Source organism: Pezoporus wallicus, unplaced genomic scaffold (genome assembly GCF_028554395.1).
Source record: "Pezoporus wallicus isolate ANWC-B61680 ecotype Strahan unplaced genomic scaffold, APGP_CSIRO_Pwel_v1 contig_12281, whole genome shotgun sequence".
Lineage (NCBI taxonomy): Eukaryota > Metazoa > Chordata > Aves > Psittaciformes > Psittacidae > Pezoporus > Pezoporus wallicus.
Window position 1 is genome coordinate 100,462 of NW_026635617.1, and position 16,677 is coordinate 117,138.

Consider the following 16,677-nt stretch of genomic DNA (forward strand, 5'->3'; position numbering starts at 1 on the left):
AACCTTAAAAATGTCTTACTTCTTAAAGAGTCACCCAAGTGAGTCCCAAAACCTGTATTTTGTGAGCTGCTTGGATGGGGATCCATGCCATTTTTAACTCGAGCTCCAGGAAAGCTCTGGAGCTGGGCTAATCTCAGCCCCGTGCTGCAGTGGGTCTGCATCCTCAACCTTGGTGAAGTGCTAGAAAACATCCGTCCAGCCGCATGTCTTCTCCCCTTGGTGTCCACAGCTCACACCCCTGACAACTCCTTCATGGGCTTCGTGTCAGAGGAGCTCAACCAGACAGAGAGGCAATTCATCAAGTCCAACAAAGTGAGCAGCATGGCAGTGGTGTACGGGAAGGAGGCCAGCATCTGGAAGGTGGGTGCACCCAGGCAGGATGGGGCAGTTGTAAGGCCAAGGTGTGAGGTAGCAGCAGCCTCTGGCTCTAACCCTGAGCTTTTGAGGCTCAGGTCTCAATGTGTTTGTGTGAAACATCCTTGTCCCATCCATAGAGGGGAAGCTGAGGCTGCTGCAGTGGTGTGGCATGTCCAGCACCTCCAGGCAAACAGGGCAAAGGCTGATGAGATCCCATTCCCTTTGCTTTGGGTGATGCTTCCTCCGCTTAGACTGAGGATTTCACACCTGTGATCTTATGCAGTTGGTTACAGTGATTGCTGTTAGGTGATGTCCTGTGCCATGATGGGGATGGTTGGTCTCTGCTTTCATGCACCCTGTGGAAGGGGGACGTGCTGCCCTCCCATGCCTATAACAGTGTAGAAGAGGGGTGGGCAATGCATGGGGCAATATCCCCAAAAGAAAACATCCCCCCTGCATCCCTATATCAGCCAGGGGATATATGTCCTCCCCCCTGTCTTACCCAGAGCTAGCCAGCTGGTTTTCCTTCCAGGGCTTGGAAAAAAGGAGGTAGTTCTTGCTGTCTCTTGATTTATTTCTATTTCTTTCCCTTCATGCACCACCTGGGGCTGCTCCAGTTGCAGGTACTGTACCACACACACCGCTGGGCTTTACCTCTGCGCATCCGCTTGTGAGAGAAGAGGTTTTGCTAGACTCGACTTTGCCTTGTTACAGGCTCAGTCCTCCTGAGCTGCTGGATCAATGCAGTCTCCTCTCCATCCCCATCACCTCACAGGGGTGCCTGTGGTGGGCCAGGATCCAGCCACATTTCCTGTTCACTGGTGTTTGTGGCTTTCCCATCACCTCCCATATCTGAGAGCAAACGCCCCAGCATCCAGCTATTTCGGGGTCTCCGTAAGGACCTACTAAAACCCGCTTCATCTCAGTTTAGGGGAACTGGAGTATCTTGTCTTTCTTTTCTATCATTCCTCCACCCTTTCTTATCCATTTGGGCTTAGTTAGGTTAATTTGGGAAGGCACTAAAGAGACTTAAAACCTCAGACCCGACATTTCCCTCCACCCTTATTGCGGCAAACATCCTATTAACCTGAATTCACAAACAGCATCAGTTCTCCCAAAACTGAATATTTGGGGTAGTTTCTTACCAGGTAAAGGGGCTGGTTCTTGCTGGTCACTGTATCTCGAGGCCAGGCTGCCTGAGTATTGCTTTGTGTGATAAAATAAGAGGGAAGAGGAGCTTCTCCTTATTTTGAGTGATTTTGAGGTCTAGGAAGGAAAAAACTACCTCCATCTTCTGGGGCTGGGTGCTTCTTTACAAGCATTGGACCAAGCACTGTCTCCAGAGCAGGATCTTTTTGACATTTGGAACATCTCATGAAGCACCCTTTCGTGCCATTTCTCATTTCCTGCCCCTCTGAACTTCTTGTCTCTGGCTTGCAACAGGAGCCAAGGTTCTAATAAGCTGGGAAAGGCCGTTTCCATTAGATGCTGCCCAGCTCCCATGGGTTAAAGCAGCTCTGATGCAGTGCTTGGAAGGGAGTCTCCTGTGCCAGCCCATCTTCCAAAGACGTTGTATTAGGGAATTGATATCCAGCTCCAGGAACACCTTAGAGCAGCTCCAGTGCCTAAAAGGGCTACAGGAAACCTGGAGAGGGGCTTTGGACAAGGGCCTGTAAGGACCTATGCTATTGACCCCCTTAATGTTCCAGGTAGTGAAGCAGGATTAAACCTGAGTTAGGAAGTCCCGAGGACTTGTTGGAACAGGGGGACACCAGCAAGCTTTGGTCTTTGCAAACTTCCCTCTGAGTCCCATGAAACCTTTCATTCAGCTGCTCCAGAGTGGAATTTGCCCTCGGAAGTGGCAGGGGAGGCAGGGCTGGAGGTGCTGGGTTCAGGGTGCTGGGTCCTGCAGCCATCCAGGCTCACTGGGAGTCTGGGATGATCCAGGATGCATGCCCAAGGGAAGCAGAGGGGAGGATGTGGGTTTTGCACTGCTGTGGGTTTGCTTAAAGCATCGCAAGTGCTCCAGGACAGGAGTTTGAGAGTTAAATCTCCCCCTCATAACATGGAGGGGGTCAGGTCCATCTTCTGGTGCAGGTCACACCTCTGCCTTCCTCCGCAGGGCAAGGAGAAGTTCCTGGCCATCCTCAACAAGTACATGGAGATCCACGGCACGGTTTACTACGAGACACAGCGGCCGCCCGAGGTCCCGGCGTTTGTGAAGAACCACGGGCTGCTGCCACAGCACGAGTTCCAGCAGCTGCTGAGGAAGGCCAAGGTGGGCAAGTGTCGTGGTCTGAGCCCAGCCGGTAACTCAGAACCACGCAGCCGCTTGCTCTCTCCCCTCTTCTTCCCCCCTGCTCCCAGAGGGATGGGGAGGAGAATGGAAAGAATGTAAACCCCACAGGTTGAGATAAGAACAGTTCAGTAACTAAGGTATAACACAAACCACTGATGCTACCACCAATAGTAATAACAATAAGGGAAATAACAAGGGAAGAGAATACAACTGCTCACCACCCACCGACCGATACTCAGCCCGACCCGAGCAGTGATCTCACCCTCCTGGGTAACTGCTCCCAGTTTCTATACTGGGCATGACGTGCTGTGGTGTGGAATACCCCTTTGGCTAGGTTGGGTCAGGTGTCCTGGCTCTGCTTCCTCCCAGCTTCCCCTCCTCCCTGGCAGAGCATGAGACTGAGAAAGTCCTTGGTCAGAGTAAACATTACTGAGCAGCAACTAAAACATGGGTGTTATCAGCACTGTTCACAGGCTAAAAGTCAAAAATACAGCTACTAAGAAGGAGAAAGAAGGTTACAACTGAGCCCAGGACAGCAAGGGGCAGTGGGACAGATCCTGTTAACCAGTGGTAGTGAGGACTCAGTTGCCTTGAGACAGAAAACCCAATTAAAGGAGGAGGCAGGCTGGGGAGAGGCTGTTATCTGCGCTCTTCCCAGGCGCTATCAGCAGGACTAATTAGCTGGGAGCAGAGCAGAGCACATCATTTCAAATGAGGATGTGTCTGATGAGTTTCTCCTTGCACACTGTCTGCAGATGGAGCACAAAGTTCCCTGATTAATTCATTTATTGCTAAGGAAGGGGGAGGTTCCCCCCATCCCAGCTGTGATAAGAATAAATGTGATTCTCGGAGTGTGCAGGTTATGGGCACATCCTGGTCACCTTCAGTTCTGTCCAGGGGAAATGTTGATTCACCAGCACAAATGGTGTTGGCAAAGCAGTTATTTCTCCATACAGGGCCAACCATAGCCACATGGGGAACCTGCAGCTCCTGATCACCCCATTGCCTTGCACAAGTGTGCTGTGAGCTGTGGGGCAGGGGGAGTTTTAGCACGTGTAACCTACAGGGTGTAGAGCTACATGGAGCTGCCAGAGAGGCAGGGTGAGAGCAGCAGAGGGGGATAACAGCAGGTTACTTTAGAGACTATCCTATGGGGCTGGCCACGTTTGCTCACCAGCACATGGGTTTCTCCTTTGCAGCTCTTCATTGGCTTCGGGTTCCCCTATGAGGGTCCTGCCCCACTGGAGGCGATCGCCAACGGCTGCGTTTTCCTGCAGGCGCGCTTCAACCCCCCGCACAGCTCCCTCAACCACGAGTTCTTCCGTGGGAAGCCGACGTCCAGAGAGGCAAGTGTGGCAGGAGGAGGGCGGATGGGCTGGATGGAGCCAGCCCTTCACAGCAGGGCGGGGGGCAGCCCGGCGGGGAGCAGCCGCTAAACTGGGATGCTCCAAGGGGGCATCTGAGGCTGGAGCAGCTCTGCTCTGGAGCCAGGCTGAGAGAGCTGGGCTGGGTCAGCCTGGAGAAGAGAAGGCTCCTGAAGGGGAGACCTGAGAGCAGCTCCAGTGCCTGAAGGGGCTGCAGGAAACCTGGAGAGGGGCTTGGGACAAGGGATGTAGGGACAGGCCAAGGGGAATGGCTTTAACCTGCCAGAGGGGAGACTGAGATGAGCTCTTAGGCAGAAGCTCTTCCCTGTGAGGGTGCTGAGGCGCTGGCACAGGGTGCCCAGAGAAGCTGTGGCTGCCCCATCCCTGGCAGTGTCCAAGGCCAGGTTGGACACAGGGGCTTGGAGCAAGCTGCTCTAGTGGAAGGTGTCCCTGCCCGTGGCAGGGGTTGGAGCTGGAGGAGCTTTAAGGTCCCTTCCAACCTAAATGAGGCTGGGGTTCTATGAGATAATTTTCTTCTCCAAATGCAGAAATGCAGATACCTGCAGATGGGGTCCCCTCTCCCATCCTCACAACATCTCCATCTCAGAGCTTAGATGCAAGGGGCCCTGCCTTAGATTTGGGGTTGCAAAGGTGAAGGTGGTGCAGGAGGCTTCTGCAGACCACAGACAAGAAACCCCAGCTCCTTCTCTTTCCCCATCAGCCCAGATCCACACACCCCTCATACCCTGCTTCCAAACCAGGGTGACGCTCCCCTGTTCATCCTTTTGTAAAGCCAGGGGACACCAGGACCCCGATGGTGTATGAAATCCCTTCAGGCTTGCCTGTCACTGGGAATTTGATCTAAGTGAAGCAGGAACTCTTTAAAAGTTAAAGGGTTGAGAAAATTGCCTCTTTTATTATTAATAAAGTAGATAATGTGAGTAATGCAGAGCAATGCTCACTCCCACCAAGAAGGGCTTCGCTGGGGGACTGCATGGCTCAGCCCTGCCACAGCTCAGCTCAGCAGCACCCATCACAGGGAGGGGTGCAATGGGATGTCTTGGACCCCCATGTCTGTCACAGGCACCCCCTAATTTGCTGCTGGTGTTATCCCCCATCCCTGCTGGGTGCTTTGGCTGTATTTCAGCCAGGAGCCAGGAGGGAAGCTGGGGATGAGGGTTGTGAATTGCCCTAGGGTGTTTATTCATTGAGGGGAAGGAGGTGATCAACTGCCAGGGAAAAAATGGGAAAGGAGAGCAAGCTGGAGAATGAAATACAGAGCGAGCAGTGCTCTCCTCCTCCAGCTGGCAGGTTTTCAGGCTCCTCTTCAACACTTCATGGTGCCCCCGAAACACCTCCTCTGCTCAGCATCCTCTCACTTCCCGTTCCAAGAGCAGATCTGGGCTCTGGCTCTGCAGCAGCGTGGGGCTGAAAAGACAGTTTAGGGGCTGAAACAAGAGGTAGATCCCCCAAAATCACCTGGTGAGAGGAGGGTGGCTGTGGAGTACCAGTGTGTGGGGCTGCTTGTGCCACTGGTGTGATGCGGCTTCCAGCACTGCTTTCTCCCAGTGCCAGGCTTTCCCCAGCCCTTGGTGGTGATGGGTTTTCTCTCTGCCTTGTTTCTGGAGCTGGCAAACCGGGGAGACGTGGTGCCTTCACAGACCTTTGCTGGCTTGGTCTATTTTTGCCACTCCAGACCCACAAATGGCTCAGGTCAAGGTTAAATTGTACCCATATTATGCAGGTCCTCAGGGCTGCAGAGATGATTTCAGTGTTGGGAATGAGCATCCCAACCCAGTGGGAATTTTACACCATCAGCCTGAGGTTGGGGCGGGGAGCAGCTGTGTTCAGGGGAAACCTTTTTCCAGCACATCTCTTTGTGCAGTGGGTTAAACCCAACGTGCCTGTGCCTGAGCCTGCTGCTCCTCTGCTGCGGTGGCTGTGAGTGGTAGACAGCAGGGACTGCAGAAACCAGCTCGTTGTGCTGCGGTTTAGGTGTCCTCCCAACACCCGTATGCTGAAGACTTCATCGGGAAGCCACATGTGTGGACTGTCGACTACAATAACTCTGAAGAGTTTGAAGCTGCTATCAAAACCATCGTGAGGACCCAGGTACGGCTCAGAGGAGGTGGCAGGGCTGGCTTTGAAGGGATGGGTATTGGTTGCTGGTGCCTGATCCTCCCTTTTGAGTGTTAACTGGTTGTCCTTCCTTGCTTCCCCTTTGAAATCACTTGCGTGTGCAAGGCAGAGAATCATCCTCTCATGTAGCTTCAGGGGGACACATGCTCCCACCTTGCTTTGGTAGGGAGCTTCCTAAGTGTTTCCCCGTGGCACAGCCATGCCTTTGAGGGATCTCCTGGGAATCCTCCAGGCAGATCCAAAGCAAGGGGAAGCTGAGATAAGGGAGACTAGGTTTGGGAGCAGGAGGTTGAGGTTGCTGGAGATGCTCGGCAGTGCTGGGACCTGGTGTGAAGCAAAGATAAACCCTGAGTGCACTTCCCTGCAATTACCCAGAGAGCTACAGACCTCTGCGCCTACCATTTCCCCGTTTCACTGCTCATCATTATCGTTAGGTTTGAGCAAATCAATAGGAATAGCTCCAGGAGTTGCCTCTGTGAAGGATGAAGGGATGTAAGGAAGTAAGGGATGCAGGGACCCTCCAGGAAGGCAGCACTCCCGCTGCGCCTGCCCTGGAAATTCTTCCTCATGAATATTTCCCTCCTGCCCTGTGGCAGGAGCCTTTCAAGGTGTCCAAATTATTAAAGTCAATTTTCCTGGAGGGGAGAAAAGTGCTGATACCCGTTTTGCTTGCAATGTGCTTTGCTTGGGATGAGACTCATGAAGACGGTGATGCACGGTGATGCACATGGGAAATGGGGCTCTGCGTCGGGCTTCACTGTGCTGGGTGGGATTTTGGGGTGGGCAAGGATGATGCTGGAGATGCCATCCTTGCTTTTTCCTGCTTTACAGGCTGCAGAGGTGTGTGCCTGTGACAGTCTGGGGACTTTATTCAGCTGATGTGGCCATGCCATCTGCCCGGGTCTTGTACCTTATTGTGGCTGGTGGCCGCAGCACTTCACCTCAGGCTGATTTTCTCTAGGAGTTCACAAAGACCAAACAAACCCAACTTAGGGAAGCAGTTGTTGTTTGGCACATTCATTCCCATAGCTCTATTAAAATGAAATTGAAAATCATTACCTCCCTGCTGCTGTGCTGCTGGGCCAGCTGTCAGCGCTTGACCCTCCACCATCTGGCCTGAAGAGATGGCCTCAAGGCAATGGGCTCTGTTCAGGAGAGAGAAGGGACTTTTCCCTTCTTCCAGAAAGGAGAAAGAAAAGAGTGAAGCCTGGTGCTATTCAAATAATTAAGGAATGATTGGAGAGTTCAGGGAGGGAGGGAAAGGGCTCTGCTGCCTCCCGAGCAGCTGTGTTGCGCTGCAGTGTTGATGCGCACCAGGTCATTTAGATGCTTAACGATAACCTCTGGTTAAAAATAAAAGGAGAAAAAAGGATTCTGGGGAGAAGACTTGGTGGTGTGATGGATGCTGGGCAGGAGGAGCTAGTGAGGGACCCCCTGTCTCCAGCATTGGGTGCCCACCCAGAGTGTGCCGCCCATCGGTGAAGGACCAGGGACCCTCATCCCAAGGTCCCTCCGGCAGAGCATCCTGACTGCTGTATTTACCCTCTGCTGCTGGGAGGTTGAAATTGGCCTCAAATGAGTAAAACCAGCTGCTGATGTCCTGTTTGCATTGAAAACATGCGGTTGCTCTGCAGAGCATCTCCTTCCTACTAAGAAATGCACTGGGTTAATCCCACAACTCTCTGGTTTTGTTTTAAAGATATTCTATAAATCCTCCTGAAGCAGAGCAGGGAGTGAATGTGAATAACTTAGAGCAATTTCTTTCTTTTTCCGATTTCCCCCCCCCCCCCCCCCTTTTTGTCTTTTAAATAGACAGGTTTGCTTTATTTGAGACGCTGCCAAGGGAATTAAGCCTAAAATTGCCCTACCTTAGAGGTTTAAAAGCCTTATTATGGGCTTTGGCTTCAGGAATCCCTTGGTATCTTGTCTTTAAAATGCTGTTTGTTATGGCAGAAGAATGGAAAACAAGGGCGTTAGCAGGAGGAGCAGCAGAAAACACAGGGGCTGGGCAGTTCTATTCCCAGCCAGGTCCTGAAGCTCAAAGAAACTATCTAAGTGACTCCCTTTTTCTCCTCCAAAGGCAAAATAGGGTGTTTTGTTATCAGAATATCTAACAAATTTGTGTGTTATTTCTGAATACCACCATCAATTTAAATTTCTTCAGTCAAAACATTTCATTTCAGCGTTACTGGAATGAAACAAGATGGTTTTGTTTCCCATCTGCCTGCCTTTAAAAATACCCTGCCAGTTTATTGAAAGGAAGGCTTGTATCCGAAATGATGCATTTCACCACCCCAAACAGATTGCCAAACCTGAAACACGGCATTTTTCCCCTTCCGATGGGTGGAAACATTAGAAATTGAAAACTGACCTGAAGCAGATTCTATTTCTATTTTTCTGTTGTTGTATGACTGAAAAATCCCTTTTCCCACAGCTTTAGTTTTGCACCTTCCAAGCAAAACTTGATTTGACATTTCTGCTGCTATGGGATGTTGTGGGAAGCTCTGAGGTGTCTCCTTTGCTTTGCCATCAGGTGTTCCTGGCAGCAGCCATGCTGGGTGCTGGAAACCCCTCAATGGCTTTGGGAGATGGTTTCCTGACCCTGGTGGTAGCTCTGCTCCACTTGGGCTGGCAGAGCTTCCTTTGGTGTGTTCAGCGCCGGGCTGGCTGCTGTATTAGTGCAAATGAAGCAGCTGAGATGCAGCCGTGTCCTTCCCCAACCTAGACTTGCTTGAAAGAAGCCTCTTCCTTCTGGACAGGGATCTGAGCCGTGGCTTGGACATGGCTTGGGTTTGCAATACGGGTTTTCTCCCCCCTAAAAAGTCCTAGTGGTCTTGTCCTTTCAGATGTGACATCTGCTCCAGGTCACCCTGCAAGTGCTGGGGAAGGTTTTTGGCAAGCTGTGCCTCTGCCATTCATCCCCCCTTGGGGCAGATTTGGGTTTCCCCCATAGCTCTCATCCCTTACCTATTTATAAGGAAAATTGAAATCACGGAAGCACCAAAACCCCTCTACCCCAGAGATCAAATCCTGGTGCAGTCGCACAGGGCCAGGAGACAAATTGTGTCCCCCTGGAAAAGGTGATGCTGGAAGGTTTGTCCCAGTGATGGATGACAGCCATTAGCCAGGGGTTAGCAGCATCTAATTCTTGGAGAAGGAGAGAGGCTTTCAGGCAGCACCATTTTCTTGGCCTTCAGCTTTTTCCATTGTCAAAAATAGTCCTCAGACAAGCAATTCAATAGTCCCAATATTCTGATGTAGTGAAGGGAGAAGGCTTCATTATATTAAAGTCAAACATAGAGGAATATAATGGGAAATTATACATTTCAGACCATGCTTGAAAGAGTGGCGTATTAAACATCATAGTGGAAATAGCTGGTTAAAATGTTCCCAGCCTGTGGTACGTGCCAGCAGAGAATTGCATTATTTTCCTGCTTATTTGTCTGATGACATTTAGGTTTATTATTTTTTTTCCTCTTTCTTTTCCTTTTGAATGAGGGATACTTACTGCCCTCCTCAGCTCTGGGATTTCTGCTGCACGCTCAAAATCCAGGGCTCTCACAGCAGCATCCCCATGTGGCACCAATAACTCCCTGTTTGGCTGATGGAGAGCATTGGGCTGGAGAGCTCTGGCCCTGTGTCCCCCCCCGATGCCCAGGGGAAAGAATAGCAAAGTCCATCTTCACCAACCCCTCTGCTCCCTCCTGTGCATCCCATGCACGGCTCCACTGGGCAGTGGGATGCAGCGGTGCTCACCTCAGGTCCTTCTCCTCCTCCTTCCTCGCAGGGCTCTGGGGAGATGCTGAGCTCCCAGCCTGGGGAGTGCCATTAACGCTGTGGCTGTCAAGAGGAGGCCAAGCCTGTCAGATTTTTAATTAAACAATTATCTTCTTGAAGTTGTCATTTTCTATCAGGCCCGGGCACACGAGCTGAATCCCAACGAGTCCGGGAGAGGGAAGCAGTGAGGAGCAAGAGCCTCTGGGGAGCCCTGGAGGGGAAAGGGGCACATGAGGGTGCTGGGGATGGAGGCTCAGGAGCTGCAGTGGGTTCTGACTGCAGCCTCCTGACCTGATAGGGCTCCGGGGAGCCTGTGGAGCATCACCTCTGGGTACACATGCAGACACAAGGAGATTTTCTGCCTCCACCTGTTGTGGATGTGCTGCATCCCACTGGGTACCACGGGGGTGTTTTGGGGTACAGAAGCTGTTTCATGGAATTACATCTGCACCTTGTCTGGTGATAGGGGTCCTGAGAAAAGCCTCCAACGCTGCAGCCACAAAAGCAATGGTAAGATGAGAATGAGCATTGCTGATGCTGAGCACAGAATTGTTTGACTCCCCCAAATCAGCGCCATGCAGCATCCACCCACCCAGCTTAGGCTTTGTGTGACTGAGATGAGAGGTTTTGCTTTGTGTAGGGCTCTGCCCCAGTTAACTGAGCGCCCATCAGCAATGCAGAGGCAAGAGCAGTGCCTGTCATTGTGTCAGCCCTGATTAGTGTGCACATCTGTAATTAGACAGAGCAACTGTGATTTCCAGCCTGGCTGAGATCTCAGGTGGGATATTTATGGCAGGGAGATGCTCGGAGGGATCTTCTCATCAGACTGAACCTCTGAGCTTGGGTTTGACAGGTACTTCAAAAAGTGATAGCTATTTTGGAGGTGCAGAGCTCAGAAAATAGAAGCAGCAGTGTTTTCCAGGTGAATTCTCTATGTGGTGTTTTTGCTTATAACCCTTTCGCATGAAGCTCTGCAGAGATTCATGGGGGAAAGGGGATCCTAGGACCAGCCCCTTCCATGCACCAGCATCCTGCTGCTCACATAACATCTCTCTGGCAAAATAAGGGACATGGAAAAATCTGTCTTCCCAGGGCAGAAAGTTCCTTTAAAAATAGTTTGTTCTGGAGGGAAGGGATGCATCAGTGATACAGCCCTCATGGAAATGCTCTTCCAATGGGGAAGTCAGTGCTGACCCCAGGACAATGGCCATGCACCGGCTCTGCTGGAGGGTAAGAGCCTGGCTGCCTGCTCCTGCCTACTCTCCCTGGAGCCTATGCCACTGCTGTGCCAGGGACGTGCCTGTTTTGGGGCATGCTGCTGAGCTGCTGCACAAAGGAGGGGTTTGCCATGCACCCAAGGTTGACTCTCAGGGCAGGGAGATGGGATGTTGGGAAGTGAGCGCAGGCAGAAGTCTCCCAAAGACCAGCAGTGTTTCATAACACACGCTAAAAATACTCTGTGGTCTAAGTGCTGCCGGCTCTGTATAAATAGCAGTTATCAATGTGGAGGTGCAGTGACAACAGCATCAACGTGGGCATCAATGTTTGCTCCATCCTGGTGTGCAGCTAGGTGCTGCCTCCCTGCCCCATCCAGTGGGGAGCTCTGGGGCTGGGAGAGGCACCAGCTCCCACCCCATCACAGCCATCAGCACTGGGCAGCCAACCCACAGCAGAGCGGTGGTGGGAAAAGATTTGTTCCCATCCTTTTTAAGCATCTGAGGTTGTTTTATTTATTGATCTATTTGTGCACAGGCGGTCCCAGCCCTAGGCTTTTCACTGGCTGGTTTGGTGGGTCACAGCACTGGGGCAGCAAAGCCTGGACCTCCCTCTGAGCAGGCAGGGCCATGGCAGGGGCAGAGGAATAGGGGATGCCAGACCAGACCCGACCCAGGGCATGGCTGCAACGCTCTTGCTCTGGATTATCGTTGCATCTTTAGCAGTCCTAACTCCTCCCCTGTATTATTACTCCCCCCACTACCTGCCTGCAGCTGCAGAGTGTTTCTTGGGCTGAGCCAGCTCATACTTCTATTGGAAGTGACCTTTTGCATGAAAACTGATTTTTAATTTTATATCTTGGCAAAAATGAAGAAAGGCGAGACTAAAACGGAGCAGGGGGATTTCATTTTCACCGATACATGTGCTGAACCCAGATGAATCCTTCACCTCTTTCTGTAGCACTTTATGGCTTGTGGAGTTTTCCCAGCTCTAGTTTTCTGCCCTGCTTCCTTTGGTGGGCAGACATGAGCTGTGGGCTTCAGCGGGTGGGGAGAGCCATTGCGCAGGAGGAGGGCAAGATTGTCCCTGCTTCTTGCCTGCACTCTGCTCTTCTCCCTCACAGGTGGACCCTTACCTGCCTTACGAGTACACCTGCGAGGGGATGCTGGAGCGGATCCATGCCTACATTCAGCACCAGGTCGGGAGCATCCCTGTCCCTGGGGAGCCATCACTGACCTCCTATGGGTTCTTCTGGTCAAGTAGAGAGCTTACCCATTGCAGGTCCCCAGCAAGGGACCCCAGGTCCCAGCCAGTGGCCTAACTGCAGAGCAAACAAGAGATGGGGAATGAGGGAGGTTTGTTGTGAACCAAAGATGCTGGAGGGTTGCTGGAGGGTCTCTGGGGGTGCCGAGGCTGGGTCAAGGCCATTCTGCGGAGAGTAAGGGAGAAGAAAAGAAGAGGTGGCCAGTGCCTTCATCTCCCACAGCTTGAGATGCTATCCGTGCATGCAGGTGACCTCAACCTGAGGATCAAACTCAGCATCCCAAGTGTCCTCCTGTCCCACCAGCAGCCTCCCTTCCCCATCCCCAACATCTCGCCCTGTCCCTCCGAGCACTGACCCATTGTCTCCTCTCCCACTAGGATTTCTGCACCACCTCACCCTCTGCTCTGCCTCCCAAGGCCAACAGTCCTGCTATGCAAAGCCCTCCGAGCGTGCTGGCGCTGTCCCCCAACGCCACTCACCTCGTGTGGTCCCCCAGTGCCAGCCGGGACCCCCGCGCCTGGCCGCCGGTGGGCTCGCTGCAGGTGTGGGTGTCGGAGGCGCGGCACTCGTGCACCGAGACGTGCCGGCGGCGCGGGCTGGTCTGTGAGCCCACCTTCTTCAGGTTCCTCAACAGGAAGGACGTGTTTCTCCAGTGAGTTGGGACCTTCTTCCCTGTGTCCTCCCTGATGAATCCCATTGAGGTGCCTTCGTGCCCCAGATGATGTAGGCAGGGCAAAGCAGCCCATTGTCATACAATCCCAGACTGGTTTGGGTTGGAAGGGACCTTAAAGCTCCTCCAGTTCCAACCTCTGCCACAGGCAGGGACACCTTCCACTAGAGCAGCTTGCTCCAAGCCCCTGTGTCCAACCTGCCCTTGAACACTGCCAGGGATGGGGCAGCCACAGCTTCTCTGGGCACCCTGTGCCAGCGCCTCAGCACCCTCACAGGGAAGAGCTTCTGCCTAAGAGCTCAGCTCAGTCTCCCCTCTGGCAGGTTAAAGCCATTGCTTTCATGTGTTGGTTGACCAGCTTCACACTTCAGAAGGCAACGATAGCCTTTCCAGGCACGTTTCCGCATCTTTCTCACCCCGTTCCTCTCCACCTCCTCCGTGTTCTCTCCTAGTCTCTCTTTTTTTATGTTTTTCTCTATAAAGGTGCATTTGGAACACAGAGCAGTGAAGTTTTAATGGGGTATAAATCTGCCACCATGCTCTGTACTGCTCTGAGGGCAATTAAAACGTGAGCATCACCACTGCTGTCAGGCAGGTGCTGTGAGTCCCACTGACATTTTTATATGATAAATTAGATTTCACTCTCTTCCCTCCATTCCCCCTCTCCAGACTTTAAACTGAGCTGCACAGGGACTCATCAGTTGAGAGGGGTTAGTGGGAGGGCAATGTCAGTGCTGCTGCTCCATCTGAAGACACAGGCATGGGTGGGACGAGCAGGATGCTGAGATCGACACTGGGCATTTCTGCTGCTCCTCAGGGTGTTTGCTGATGCCCACCCCATTTTTGCTGGCCAGTCCAGGTCAGCAGGGGTGATGTGAGCATCCCCTGAACTCATGTGCCCTTCCAGAGAACATTAGCTGCTGAGGGAGGTGTCCATGAGGAGCACAGACCTGTTGGTCAATGGGGGATATAGAAGATCTGGGAGGATTTTTGTGTGTGGTTTCCTGAGCTATCTGTGGCCAACACAAGGGTTGGGGCGGTCTCTGGTTGATTTGCAAGGCTCCTCCATTCCTGCATGGCACGTTAGGCTGACGACAAGCATTCACGTCTAGCCACGGTGCTTATGGTTCCTGGTGCAACCAGCAAAGATCTGTCCCAACACTTAGTGAAGGAACCTGTCTGGGAAGGACTGAACAGCACTAAAACCCCTTCAGTGAAACCCGGCAGCCTCTTCACTGGAACTGACCCCCCTCTCTCTGCGTCCCCAGGCTCAGCATCACCTGCGACAGCACCGAGTACGAGATGAACCACCTTTACCCAGCAGTGGCCGAGAACGTCCACGAGTGCTACCTCCAGAAGGAGCCGCTGCTCTTCAGCTGCGCGGGCTACAACACCAAGTACCGGCGCCTCTGCCCCTGCCGCGACTACCGCAAAGGACAAGTGGCTCTGTGCAGGGACTGCTTGTGACCTGGGGGTTGTGTCCGCCGCACGCAACGTGCAACCAGTGGCTTTATCTCAAAGCTGCTGCAATAGCCGAGGGAGGTGGGACAGGTCCCTCCCGGCGGCGCGCAGACCCTGGCGTTGTGTCGTCCACCAGTCAACTGTGAATGACCATGTCCTGACCTTCGGTTTCATTGTCTCCTTGAGGAGCATCGTCCAACCGCATCCGAACCCGCCTGGACCTGGTGGCGCTGGGACAGGGTGACGGGGAGCGGGGGGGGTGGGAGCATCCTTCCCCTCCTCTGGCAATGGGACAAGCCACCAGCAGACTGCAGTTTCAGGGGTTTCATCCTCTTCGAGCATCTGAGGTTGTTTTATTTATTGATTTATTTCTTTTTTAACCCTCCCCCCCGACAAGTGGTGAATTAAAGGGGAAGCAACACCCAGCCCTTCTGTGGGAGTTCTTGGGCAGAGCTGTGCTGGGGGCATAGGGAGTCTGACAGTGTCCACTTTGGTTGTGGAGCTTGGGGAGGAGAAAGCCTGTATAAGCAGCCGGGTTGGATGGACACAGAGGGGTCTGCACCAGCGCTGCCCCCAGGATGAGCCAGTGGGAGATGGTTGGGTCCCAGGAAGAGAAGGATGGGGCTGGGGAGGGCGCTCAGGAAGGATGCTGGTCCCTTGGGCGATGGTGCTGACTGGGCAGAGGTACCCAAAGTGAGTCTCCCAGGAGCCTTCAGGCTGCTCTGTGCCCTGCTGGGCTGTGCATGGAGCTGTACAGCATGGAGCTGTACGTTCCTCCAGGGACCAAGGTGCTGGAGGTGGCAGTAGGGGTGTGGGGAGTGCTCCATGTTCTGAGTAATGTCCTATCTCAGCGTGCCCCAGATGTCACAGACACAGGAAGAGGCGAGCTCCAAGCAACCATCTTCCATGAGCAAGTGTTGGTGCTCAGACCTCCTGTTGCTTGGAAGCATTTGATGGTGAGATTCCTGCATCCCACAAAATGCACAGCTTGAAGGTTACAGGCTGGAAACTCCCTCCCACATGGAACATTCCCGCATGGAACAGATCCCAGCCCAGCAGGTGAGGTGGGGTGCAGCCTGTCCTGGCAGTGGGCAGTGTCACCACAGGGTCCCAGGCCCTGGTAGGCTTGCCCCCCTGCTCGAGGTGACTGATGGAGAGCAGTGGCATGTCAGGATAAGTGCATGAGGTCCCCCCTGCCATCCAGCTACTCGCTGGGTCTGTGTTATGCAGTGCTGGCATCTCCAGCCCGTCCTCCCTGTGCCTCGATGGCTTGGAGCCAGGTTTGGGGAGAAAATCCCCTTCCTTCCACTGTGCAACAGCCCCGGGCAGATCCCAGCTCCCCTTTGCCATCTCCCTGCTCTGGTCCCAGGAAGGGGAACACCACAAGGTGCTCGTGTCCTGCAGGCAACCCTTCACTATGCCACATCCTGCGCCAGCTGAGGCAGGAGCTGGAGACGCTGCCATTACCCAGAGCAATTTGTCATCTTCAGTGCAGAATTGCACAGGCAGCCTCCATCCCGCAAGGGGAAGGATTGATTAAGTAATTCTTGTCTTGCAGCCAGCGTGTGTATAAATAAAAGTGCACAAACCTCTCTGCAGAGCCAAACATCAGCACCCCCTGCCCCTCTAACAGCACCTTTCATCTCAGTCTCAAAGCCTGGCAAAGGCTCCTGCTGCGGGTGCTGGGTGGGCAGGAGCCAGCCCAGGGTGTTTGTAAGCAGGCAGCAGCAGTGATTCACTTCCCGGAGCTGTGAGGACCAAATAAAGCCTGGTTTTATAAGGGATCTAAGCGGGCTTTAAAGACCAAGAGGCTCAGAATGCCTCCTGGGGCAGCGCTTACTGCACAGCAGCTCCTTGGGCAGGTTTCTCCAGCGGTTCTGCTCAGTTGCTTTTAAAATAGGCTTCAGCCCAGTGCCTGCCTCCCACCACAGAGTCCCAATTATCCCCTGGCAGGAGCATCTTTCTGCAAGCTGAAAGAAAAGGCAGCTGGCTCACCTTGGCTGCTGCCATGGGGAATAAGGATCTGTCTGGAGCCTGGCTGGATCTTGAGCCAGCCTCTAAATTTGGGTGATGGGGCTGAGTAATGCTCTGGTATCGCCTGTCGCTTGTGGATGCTGGATGTAACAGGGAT

General features: G+C 53.1%; 1 protein-coding gene across 1 annotated transcript in view; it reads left to right on the forward strand.

The window, feature by feature from the left end:
• The window catches only part of MGAT5B (alpha-1,6-mannosylglycoprotein 6-beta-N-acetylglucosaminyltransferase B), a 64,670-nt gene extending 49,699 nt beyond the window's left edge, over positions 1–14,971 (forward strand). The window contains exons 11-17 of the mRNA XM_057397071.1: positions 230–360; positions 2,480–2,635; positions 3,856–4,002; positions 6,016–6,132; positions 12,275–12,349; positions 12,793–13,067; positions 14,354–14,971. Of these exons, the coding sequence (XP_057253054.1) occupies positions 230–360; positions 2,480–2,635; positions 3,856–4,002; positions 6,016–6,132; positions 12,275–12,349; positions 12,793–13,067; positions 14,354–14,552 (1,100 nt within the window). The 3' untranslated portion in view covers positions 14,553–14,971. The remainder of the gene's footprint in view (positions 1–229; positions 361–2,479; positions 2,636–3,855; positions 4,003–6,015; positions 6,133–12,274; positions 12,350–12,792; positions 13,068–14,353) is intronic.
• The last annotated feature ends 1,706 nt before the right edge of the window (positions 14,972–16,677 follow it).